General features: G+C 50.3%; 1 protein-coding gene across 2 annotated transcripts; it reads left to right on the forward strand.

The window, feature by feature from the left end:
• The first annotated feature begins 1,913 nt into the window (after positions 1 to 1,913).
• Positions 1,914 to 10,775, forward strand: TAB1 (TGF-beta activated kinase 1 (MAP3K7) binding protein 1). Of its 2 annotated transcripts, none has more exons than XM_074826686.1 (11): positions 1,914 to 2,012; positions 2,863 to 2,999; positions 3,192 to 3,345; positions 3,973 to 4,059; positions 4,586 to 4,724; positions 5,207 to 5,320; positions 7,643 to 7,754; positions 7,864 to 8,008; positions 8,389 to 8,611; positions 8,898 to 9,054; positions 10,088 to 10,775. In XM_074826686.1, the coding sequence occupies exons 1-11, from the start codon at positions 1,980 to 1,982 to the stop codon at positions 10,293 to 10,295; spliced, it is 1,509 nt and encodes a 502-aa protein (XP_074682787.1). In that variant the 5' UTR covers positions 1,914 to 1,979; the 3' UTR covers positions 10,296 to 10,775. The 2 variants fall into 2 exon arrangements, with proteins under 2 accessions (XP_074682787.1, XP_074682786.1); XM_074826685.1 differs by lacking the exon at positions 1,914 to 2,012 and adding an exon at positions 2,019 to 2,170.
• Positions 10,776 to 11,783: the final 1,008 nt, after the last annotated feature.

Below are 11,783 nucleotides of genomic sequence, written 5' to 3' on the forward strand. Positions count from 1 at the left end.
CAAATCTTTATCAGTACTAAATCTGTCCATCCTACTTTTAATTTTAATGTAGACTTGAGACCCGTTCCTATAATTATTTGTACCCACTCACAGCTTTACCCACAGGAATACTCCAAATTACATCGCTGAGACCAAGCTTACACAGAAAGCTAAACATATGGAAACTTGTTTGTAGACTGAGGTTCTAAATTTAGCATTTTCTTCTACTTTTGGCCAATATAACCTTTAAAAAAGTAATTCTGCCTGTCTACCTAAGTCTGCTTGAGTGGCTGAATATTTGTGAGCCTTGCATTAAGGGGAAGGATCTTTGTATATTTAGGAGATGTAACAAAACAACAGACAAAGGATTTACGGGAAAGGGAGAGGGAATCCTCCAGCAGGATCCCCTGCAGCAAAAACCATCATTCCATAGAATGAGGTTAATTAACTGACAATTATTTCTGAAGTGTGTCTGAATCTAATATATTTGCCACAAAGATGTCATTAAGAGTATCAAGCCACTGCTGGAAGTCAAGACTACTTAACACTCCTACCCTCACCATAATTGCACTGCTACACATGACTGAAACTATACGTCTCTCATGTTGGAGAGAGACCCTTCAGCCTCGATTCACACAGGGAAATGTGCTTGTCCCCAAGATTCCCACTGCCATAGTCTGACTGACAGCCATCACTCGCTTCAAGATATGCCACTCACACACCTGGAGGGCTCTCATGCGGACTTACAATGTTGAGAAAGTGGTGGGAATGATCCCTTTGTCTTCCCTCCTGCTTCAGCTGAGCTGATTCAATGAAAACTGTCCCTCCTGAAACAGACTACCTCAGCCTAGAAGGGATCTTAAAGAAGAGCAAAATCTTTGGTTTTGTCTGTAATTGTTCAGGCAGGCACACAAGTGATTTTACTGTTGTGCCTGACTCGAGACTACCAAGGACTGCTCCAAATTGCAGTGGGTATTGAGAACCATCTGTGAGGTGTTCTAGACACCTTCCCGTTACTAGCCTGAGGACACAGTCCCACTACGTCCTTATTATGGGCTGTGGATCGCCTCGCTAGGAGATGGACTCCAAGCTGAGACAAACGGACGCCTCCTGTGGTGCCTGTGGGGCAGCAGTGCAGCTGACAGCTGGTACCTCGGGCTTATCTGGGTTTGGACTTCCCTAGAGGTTGAGGTTGCACAGAACATGACACAATGCTAAGAAAAACATTTCAACACCAGGCTCCCTCAGGGCTCTCTGGCGCCCAAGGTGACCCCATTTCACAGGATCCTCACAACCCTGCCTGTCTTCCTTGTCCTTCTGCTCACACTTGCAGTGGAGGCCACAAGGTGCTCCTTTCTCACATAACCAAAGGCCGCAAGGTAAGAAATGGCCATGTCTCCATGCCCCCTAGACAAGAGGAAGGGATAACGGCAGGGAAATTCAAAGATATTTCACTTTCGTGGGATTTCTCTCCACAGGGAGGTGAGCTGATCACGCTCCCTCCTCTCGCCACACTGGCAAGCATCACGCTGGGGCACCGCTGCAGGCTCCCCTCTACCACAGAGTGTGCAAGGGGGTACACGCTTCGCCGGGGTGTCGCTTCGGGAGCCCCAAAGGGTTCCACGACATCGCTCAGGCCACGTTTTCAAGTGCCCTCAAAGCCGACACACCAGTGCGACTGCAGGGCTCGAGCAGCAGGCGGTGGGCACGCGGTGAGCACGCGGTGGGCACGGCGCCGGCCGCGGCGCGCAGGCGGAGGCGGAGGCGGGGGCGCTGTGCACGCGCGCGCCCGCGCTCCAGCGCCCTCCGCCGCTCTCGCCCATTGGGCGGGGGGAGGTGGGGGCGTGGCCATCCCCGCGCGGGTGGGCGGGGCCGGTCGCCGCCGCGGGCCGGGGGGGGCGGGTTCCTGCGGAGCGGCCGCTCTATCCGGAGGACTCGGCTGCTCTGGAGGAGAAGGGTGTGCGGAGGAGGGGGGGGAAGGCGGCCCCTCCTGCTCCAAGATGGCGGCGCAGAGGAGGAGTCTGCTGCAGAGTGTGAGTGGCACCTTCCCCCCTCCATGCACACGCACCCCCCCCAGGGTGGGTGCGAGGGGGATACCCGGGCCTCCTCCTCAGCTGCCCCCCGCAGTGCTGTGTGGGAAGCCCGGTGGAGGCCCGGCGAGGGCGAGGAGAGCCCCACCGTCAGTGGGAAGGTGGGTTGCTGCCCTCCCGCCCCCTGTGCCGCTTGAGGGCAGGGGGTCCCAGCTTGCGGGGGGCCCTGCGTGGTCGTCGATCCCCGCCCTGGGCTGGCCTGCCGCTCTGCAGCGCTGTGGGACCGGTGGGGGTGGCAGGTGGCTGTGGGGGCTGTGCCTGTGCTGCGGGCATCGGGGTGCCCGGCTGTGTGAGGGGGGGCAGCTGGCGTTTGCAGCCGTGTGTACGTGAACTGGTAGTGTCCGGCAGGGAGGTGGTGGCCCCAGGGGTGTCTCCCTGATTGCTGGCAGCAGCAGGGCCTCAGTCCCCTTGTCCTGGGTGAGCGTACTCCAGCGGGGAACCAGAGCCTTCCCTGTACTCCCGTGCCATGGATGTGTGAGGCTGTGATTCACCACATGAATAGCTAAGCTAGCGCTGTATCAAGTGTAAAACTCAGGTGGAAATTTAATTTCTGGTTTCTTAGCAAGAGCCAGAGGTGCAGCCAGAGCTCAGCTTCATAGGGAAAGGAAGTGGTAAGTGATGCAGTTTTGCACCAGGGAATATGAAGTTATTGGCTGGGGTGGTGTACTACCCTGTTAGCAAAGGGAGAAGGGTTGGAAAGAGGGTGGGGATGGACTTGTGATCCGTACTGGACCAGGATCCTCACATCAGGCTTTGGGGTTTACGTGGTTTCTTTCCTCTTTCTGTCTCCCAGGAACAGCAGCCCAGTTGGACAGATGACTTGCCATCCTGCCATCTTTCCGGGGTGGGCTCAGCTCCAAACCGTTCCTACAGTGCAGATGGCAAGGGGACAGAGGGTCACCCCTTGGAAGATAACTGGTTGAAATTTAGGTAAGTGGGGTGTACCTGGGACAGAGACTCCTGCAGACACAAGGGCAGGTAAAAGTGGTATTTAGTTTGTCACACAGGACTCAGAAGAAGAGGGTGGGGCCTGAGCATGCAGGAGGTGTCTGGAGGAACTTGTTACTTATGCCTGTGTCTCACAGACATCTGTGACCTCTTTGCTTCTGCCCTCTTTGACAGGAGTGAGAACAATTGCTACCTCTATGGTGTCTTCAATGGCTATGATGGCAACCGAGTCACCAACTTTGTGGGTCAGAGGCTCTCTGCAGAATTGCTGCTGGGCCAGCTACATGCAGATCACAGCGATGCTGATGTGCGTCGAGTTCTGCTGCAGGTAAAGAAGTTTTGTCTGGGAACGGCTCCTGCTTCTCACACTACCCACCTACTCTTTTTGCCACTATGGAAGCAGCATCTGGTTTCTGTGGGGGTTGGAAACATCTGCCAATGGTTGCAATTGCACTCATCCTGAGCAGCTGTAGTGCTTTGTTTCACTCCCTCCTCACATCCATCTGTCCCCCTGGCTCTGGCAGCACGGTGCTGAGAGCTCTCCAGAAAGCTGCAGCTAGTCTTCACTGGACATGCAGGAACAAGTCAGCCTGTGAAGGAGATGACAGCAAGTGAAAGGGGGAAGTTAATGTGTGGGGAGATGGATTTGTGAGTGCACTTTCTTGAGTGATAGGCAAGTTCTTACAGTCAACACACAAAATCAGATAGGTCTCTGACATTGCTGTGAATGTAATTTTTATGTTTTTGTCTCCTGTTTTGAGTTGTTGTAGATTGTTTTTACAAGCTATTCACTAGTTGTGCTGAAATAATTGTGTTTCAATTGTGATGTAGCGATCCTTGCATGTATGTGCAGTGATCATCCACTCTTACAAGCCAGTCTTAGGTGGGGATGGGTAGCCTCAAAGGTTAGTAGGCATTGGATAAGAGCTTAGTTTCTCTTTATGGCCTTTTTTAGGCTTTTGATGTGGTGGAAAGAAGTTTCCTGGAGTCCATTGATGATGCCTTGGCAGAGAAGGCCAGCCTGCAGTCACAGCTACCAGAGGTAATATAGCCTTAAGAACAGAGATTGCTGGAGGTCCCACCTTCCAGATTGCTGGATGAGGTTTGGGCGTATTAGTCAGTCTGGTCTAAGGGAGGCTGTAATTGAAAATTATTTCTCTGTGGTTCTCTTCTGGGAGCTTGCATGAAGTGAAGCAAGCATCTTGGTCCATTTGCCAGAGTTTCCACTGTTCATACTGGCACTACTTGGATCCATCACTGGGTATTTTAGTAAGGAACCAAACATATCATGGAGAGGAGTTCATTCTATACATGTGGCTCTTCCAGGACAAAGCCATATGACGCAGATGTGGATTCTGTTCTTCGGGTGAACTGGACTGTCGTCTCCAGAACCATATCAGAGCAGTGTCATTTGTTAGGATTGAACAAATAATTGTATGTCTTGCACAGTCTTGACATGAGGCTAAGACATGCCAAGATGAGTCCCTTCCCTCCAGAATTTTGATTCCAGCTGTGCTTTTTGTGTTGTGGACAGTGTGTTTAAGCTTCCCCCTCATTTTGGGTTTCAGGGTGTCCCTCACCACCAGCTGCCTCCTCAGTACCAGAAGATTGTGGAGAGATTGAAGGTTGTAGAACAGGAGATCTCTGGAGGAGCCATGGCTATTGTGGCTGTTGTTCTCAACAACAAGCTCTATATCGCCAATGTGGGTGAGTGGTTTTTTTGTCAGCAGCTCAGTCTAGGCATTTCTGAGGATGGCTGCAGTTCTAGGAAGTGAAAGAAATTTGAACGTGGGGGACAATTTCTTTGGTCTGTGGCCAGGGAGTGATATGCTTGTTGCTTACAGAAGCACTTGAAATCAGCCCAGCTCTTTATTTCTGCAGATGTTGGCTGATGCAATGTGTATGACCAAAGAGCAGGGGGAAAATGGGTTGAGAGGCAGTGGTGCAGACTCACTGAGAAATCGAGAGCTTTCTTGTGAGGTACCAGCTCAGGCCAGGATGAAGAGCTGCCTAGCAGGCCTACTATGCTGCTATCAAGGCTACTTTTTGGAGATTATGATGAGACAGTACATGAGCCTTTCTCTTCTTTTCTGTCTTTATTCCCCTCTCCTGTTCCTTTTCCATTTGGATATGTTCCCCTTCTTAACGGCAGAGCTATCTGGTGCCTCATCTCGCTGCTCCCACTGCAGGTACCAATCGGGCACTGTTATGCAAGTCCACAGTGGATGGGCTGCAGGTGACTCAGCTCAACGTGGACCATACTACAGAGAATGAGGATGAACTTTTTCGCTTCTCCCAGCTGGGTGAGTGTTGGGTTTCATGTTCTTATCTGAGAACATCGCTTGCTTCCATTTATCTGGGGCACCAGGAGTGACTCAAGCTGCTGCAAACAATAAATGACCACAAAAAAGAAGCTTACTGCGGTTTCAGATGACCAGTTCAGTGCCACCTTTTTCTGCATATCTAGCCATTGTGAGGCTACAGAGTGAGTAAATTCAGCTCACTGCACCAGCAGAAAACTATCTTTTTTTTTTTTCTCCAAGCTTTGAGTGTTAGTTTTGTGTCTGACTGCCAAACTGACATTGATTTGCCTTCCAGCTGTGTGATTGCTGGAGTCCATAGGAAGGCAGGAGAGGAAGCACACAGCCAGAGGGTAGAAGTGGGATGGACAGTATATGACCGTGCCTTTGGAGGCAAACCACAGTTATGCTGGGTTAAGTTCTGTGTGATGCCGCACCCTCGGGATGGCGCGTTTCTATATGCCTTTGTGCAAGCTGCTGAAAAAAAAAAAAGCAGCTACACTTCAGACAGAGCCGGGCCAAGCACTGGCACTTACTGCTTTCACATCAGTAACTATTGAACTCTTAGTGCTGACATTTTGCTTTAGGCAGTTTCCCTTTTCCTTTACAATGTTTGACATGTTTCCTTTCTTGGTCTAGAACTAGCCCAGACCGTTTGTGTGATTGCTAGTACCAAATTCTTCTTATTGAGATACTTAAATTCTGTACCTTTGTTTGGGTAGATCTAACTTGACATTCTTCATTAGGTTCACCTGGTAGATGTATTCTTATCTGGTGAGGCAGCTGATGTAATTTACTGCTGCTGGGTCTCATTTTATTCTATTTCCTCTTTTACTCATACTCCTGCAGTAGGGGTATGTGCTATGAAATGCAAGACTGAATACAAGAATCCAGGGCAAGAGACCCTCTAACTGCCTTTCTACTGCCAGAAATGTAGAATTTACCTGCAGTCCATAGCAGAACAGGGATCTGCTAGAAATGCTGACCTTAACTTGGTGCAGCAGTGGCTCTTCTGCTGGCAGTCCCAGCAGAAGGGAGAGCCTCGAACAAGCCAATGTGCACAGGCTGTTTTGGGTGTACCCAGAGGAGATTTTTGTAGGGCTAGGTTGAAGAACAGTGATAAGAGGTAGTGGGGATAGCGTTTGTCGTGGTGGTGCCTATGTTGCACCTCTCCTGGGGGAAGGGAGGGAGAGGTCTTAGGCCTTTGTGGCTCTTCACCCAGAACATTGCAGCTTGTTCAGTGCTCCAGGAGAGTTGCTGTGATTTAGACACAACCTCTCTGGCGTTCTGTGAGCCTCCCTGTGTTTGTGTCTGTCGGCAGCGTGTATCCCCCTGCCAGGAGCTGGCAAATAAGCCAGGCCATGTTGATGAGTCAGCTTTGGTCTGCAGCAGATGGCAGAGTTGTGTCTTACTGCTGGGGTAGGTGTGGAGCCATCTGTGCAGTGAGGCTTCATTTGACTCCAGGAGAGTTTCAGTTGGACCCCTGCCTTCACCTTGTACTGAGGACAGTCATCCCCAAATAAAATCTCAAAATAACATTTTCTGCCTGTTAGCTCTAGGTATAACCAGGAGAGGGGAATTGCCAGAACAGACCAGGTAAGTGGCTCAGATAGTAGCTGCACCCAGATGGTCCCTGTTAGAACCTTCTTCAAGATGGGATTCCTTCCTAGCCCCTGCCAGAGGTATAGGCTCTTAAATTTATTTAAATAAATACTTGTTTGGTCATTATCTTTATTTTAGGGCTAGCCCACATCAGTTTGAGCACTTGAGCAAATTCAGTACCTCTTGTAGATAGTTCTTTTCTCCCTCTGCAATCTAGTGTATTAGTGAAATTGTCACGTGGAGTTTAGGAGCAGGGATCAGTAATAGGCAGGAGAAAAAGCAGAATCCTTCACATACATTTTCCTCCTTCCTGCCTTCTCCTCCCATTGCACAGTCCAGAGCTGACAGGTGCAGATGTTCCCCTGCCTTTTCAGAGAATGCCTGTGCGTCCAGGCCAGCTGCTGCCAGTGGCTTTGAACCAGGATGTGGGCTTTGTCTCAGGGCCAACTGTTGCATTCAGAGTGCACGTGTTGGGCTGTGTGCATCTCTCTCCTTCTCTCTCCTTCCCAGATTACAACTAATGAAAAGGTGTCCCTTGGAACACAGCAAACTGCCCTTCCTTTTCTCTCTGTTGGGCCCCTGATAATTCTTTGGCATCTCAGTTTGTCTTACAGTTCTCTTTAGATGTGGATATTTCTTTTCTCATTCCTGACAGCATAACCAGAGGAAGTCCCGCAAGTTTCCCAAAGTCAATTAAACTTTTTTTGTTTTTCAATCTGGCAGGCTTGGATGCAGGAAAAATAAAACAAGTGGGAACTATTCGTGGGCAGGAAAGCACTCGGCGCATTGGAGATTACAAAGTCAAATATGGCTATACTGATATCGAACTGCTCAGGTCAGAAAAAAATCAACTTTGTTGTTTCAAGCCCTCCTTTTCTTCGTGACCCCTCCATTCTCACCTACTACGTCACCATTAAATACTAAATGATACCGTCTCATTCCAGTGCTGCTAAATCTAAGCCCATCATAGCAGAACCTGAAATCCACGGAGGCCATGCACTGGATGGGGTGACTGGCTTCTTGGTGCTCATGTCTGAAGGGCTCTACAAAGCGCTGGAGGCAGCTCATGGGCCTGGACAGGCCAACCAGGTGAGCCTGCTCACAAAGGAAACGTTCCCTTGGCTATTGACACACTCTGGCAGTGTCAGCTGCTCTCATACAGACTCTCTTCCTCATCTGTCCTGTGAGTGCTGAATGCCTGTGCCACCCCATTCCAGTCTGTAATAATATGGGAACTGCTCTGCCAAGCCAGTTCTTCCAGGCAGCTACCTGTCCCTTCGGAGTTGCCCATTAAAGGGAATGGGGTGATCCAAGGCGCAAGGGCACATATCAGCAGGTGAGACAGGCAAGCGTCACAGTTGGATGGGTTGCCATAAAAACTTGTAGATCAGATGGCAGGGAAAGGTTTCCTCCAAAATCTTCTAAACATCATTCCTCCTTTCTTTTTTTTCCTCTCCTTCTCTGCTCAGGAAATTGCAGCCATGATAGCCACAGAGTTTGCCAAGCAGACGTCGCTGGATGCTGTGGCACAAGCAGTAGTGGACAGAGTTAAGCGGATCCACTGCGACACTTTTGCCAGTGGTGGGGAACGGTCCAAATTCTGTCCCCGACATGAAGACATGACGCTGCTTGTGAGGAATTTCGGCTACCCCCTGGGTGAGATGAGCCAGCCCATGCTGACACCAACGCAAGGTATGTTGGGGAGAGAAACAAAATGGAGGGTGAAGGATAAGATCGCTTGATCGATCCAGCATTGACCTAACATTGGGAGAGTAGATGCTTGGTGTACAAGGAATTTTCTTATTAAAGGGATTATTAGCTTCTGAGATGTAGAGTCTGTGACAATTTGATACTGTACAGCATCTAGCAAGGCAGTTTAATATAAATTCTTGGGTTCTTTGGGCTTTCTTTGCTGCTGTGCATCTCCAGTCACTCATGTCTCAACTGTGTTTTATAGCTCTTGTTTTTCACTTCTCAGGGGGCCGTGTCTACCCAGTGTCGGTGCCATATTCCAGCTCCCAAAGCACAAGCAAGACGAGTGTCACGCTGTCTCTTGTCATGCCTTCCCAGGGCCAGATGGTCAATGGTGCTCACAGCAGCTCAACTCTGGATGAAGCCACCCCCACCCTCACTAAGTAAAAGTCCTGCTCTCTCGCTACCTGCAGTTTCTCCCTGTGCCTCGTGCTGTGTAAAGTGGTTGAAAAGCAGAGAGACACCTGTCAGTTACCTGTCAATCAAGCCCTTATCTGGAGCATGGCCCTCCTGACTGCAGTGCTGACAGCCAGCGTAACGTGTTAGCTGGAAAGTGATTGTGTGAGGAGTGGGAATGAGTAAAGTGAGCAGCTTGGAAGCCAGCTCTGGGAACGTGGCTCGAGAGCAGCATCTGCTGCTGTTCGCAGAGGGCACTCTGGCAGCGAGCAGCCCTTCTCTTTGGATCTTGTGTGCCAAGTGTGTTGGGCGCTGTGTGTGGAGGGAGTGTGGGTGCCCTTCATCTTAATAAGGAAGAGGGGCTATGCAGGTCACTTGTAGGGCTGCTGGAGAGGCTGTGCTGCACAAGTTGGCTTGCTCATGGGCAGAGGCCAGGGTAGAAAAAAATGAAAAAGTTTAGAACTGGATCTTGTATTCACTTCGCAGAGTCATACTAGTTAGTGGTTTAGGTTCAGCCTTTGGCACAGGCTGGTGTGTGTACACACTGCAAAGTGAAGAAGTTCTTCTGGTTACTGTGTTATGGTAGCTCCAGAAACAATGAGGCTGACGCACTAGAGCTGCTTTGGCTGCAACACAGGTCACACAAGAATAGCTTTCCTTGCTGCCAGACTCTTCCCGTAAAGCTCATACTGTATGGGTATGGGGAGGCCAGCAGAGTGCATGTCTTCCCCGCCCCCCCCCCTTTTTTTTTTCCTGCTTCCTCTCCTCTGTTCCTCAGATGCCTTGTTGTACTTAAGGCCTTCCAGTTAAATGTGAATTGGGTATCCTTGTTGTTTATCAATTCCAAGCAGTTCTCAACACTTCTAGTGCTCTGACAGAGCAAGAGACTGCAACTTTTTACCTGTTTGCTAGGGGGAGCTTGGTCTGTGAAGAGGCTGGCACTTGTTCTGGTGCTTTTCTTGTCCAAAGCATCAGATGGGGAAAAATAAAGATGTTTGTCTTCTCTTTTTCTCTCCCTAGCCAAAGCCCAACTGTGACACTACAGTCGACTAATACTCACACGCAGAGTAGCAGCTCAAGTTCAGATGGGGGTCTCTTCCGCTCCCGGCCCACCCACTCGCTCCAGCCAGATGAAGATGGGCGTGTGGAGCCCTATGTGGATTTTGCAGAGTTTTACCGGCTTTGGAACATGGACCATGGCGAGCAGGGAGCACTGACTGTGTCCTAACATGGAAATCTGCCTCCTCCAGACACCCTGCACTTGGCTGCACAAACAGAGACTGAGGCAAGAATGAGAGCGCTCCACTGAGGGCTGTGTTGTGCCAAGAGTTACCTGCTATCCAGGCTGTGTTGAACACTGGGCTGGGGAGCGTGTGCAGCGCACTTGACACGTGTTGCCTGTGCCATGCACCCTGTCCTGACCAACCTAGTTCCTTCGAAAGCCCTGTGAATAGGGGAAGTGGTCTTGAATGCAGCCCTAGCTGCAGGTTTTCACAAATAAAGATGCAGAGAGGGCTCCCTCTGGATAATGCAAGAGTAGGGGCCTGTACAAAGGCGGTGTGTGTGTGCGTGTGTAGGTGTACACATGTGTGCCTGTGTGTGTGTGCTGTCATAATGTTTCCACAACTCAATTCATAATGCTGTGATTCCAGTGTTCAACTCCATAGAAGATACCTCTATTTTGCAGAATAAATAACTTATAGCTACACTCATTGGCACCTGTGTGGCTTGCTTACATATCTTACAGTGTGTGTGGGTGTGAACAGCTCTTCCTGGTGAAACCCTCTATTCTTCCAGAATAGGGGGTTGCGCCTTGCAGCAGACAAGCTTTTGTTGTAAAAGTGGCCTGAGCTCTTGCAGGTGACTTAAAAGCATAAGGTGTTTGTCCCAGGCTTACTTATTTGCTGAGCTTTGGCACTGGATTATGGTTTGGAGTTAAAAACCAATAATCTGAATTTATAGTTTGTAGGCAAAATGCACATTGTTTCCCTTAATGCAGGCCATCTGGGAAGTTGCAGAGGGCAGGTGGGGTTTGTAATGCAGTTTTCCTGTACAGGCTTCTGGTAGTGCACAGCAGGAAATCACGTGGATAGAACCAAACCATGTCGTGATGCGGCTGCCTTGAGGATGCAGATGTGCACCCTCGTATCGGAGCAGAGAGCGGGGCAGTGAGGGGAGGAGGGGTCCTGTCGGTCTGCTGGCTACATGTCGGGTCAGCCAAAGCCTGGACTAGCTGGTGGAGGCGTCGGGATCATGGAGATCTTCCTCTTCAGTTCAGGCTTCTGACGGCAGGCGGCAAGCGAGCCGCTTCCCTCCCTGCTCCAGCCCGCCCCTTCAGCCTGCCTTGCTGGCTCCCTGGGGAAGGAGCCTTTCCTCAGCAAACGGGGAGGCCTCGGGGGTGACGGCTGTGCTGCAGCGCCTGATGCCTCCGTGGGGAGTTGTGATATGGTACCAGGCAAAGCCAAGAGAAGGCTAGAGGAGATTACAGGAGAAAGGGCAAGTGAGGGAACCAGCCTGGGTTCCTTCCCCGATATATTTTTTCTTTCAGGCTTGTCACCTTAGGAAGGAGAACGGGAATCTGAAGGGATCAGGATGAAGTAGCAGAGGATGCTGCAGTCAAGGCCAGTGTGTAGCCAAGCCCTGGTGCGTGCAGGGTCAAGGCACTCGTAGTGTGGAAAGGAGCAGAAGGGGGTTTATCACTTTGGATAAATCAAAC

Source organism: Strix aluco, chromosome 5 (genome assembly GCF_031877795.1).
Source record: "Strix aluco isolate bStrAlu1 chromosome 5, bStrAlu1.hap1, whole genome shotgun sequence".
In the NCBI taxonomy this organism is placed as follows: Eukaryota; Metazoa; Chordata; class Aves; order Strigiformes; family Strigidae; genus Strix; species Strix aluco.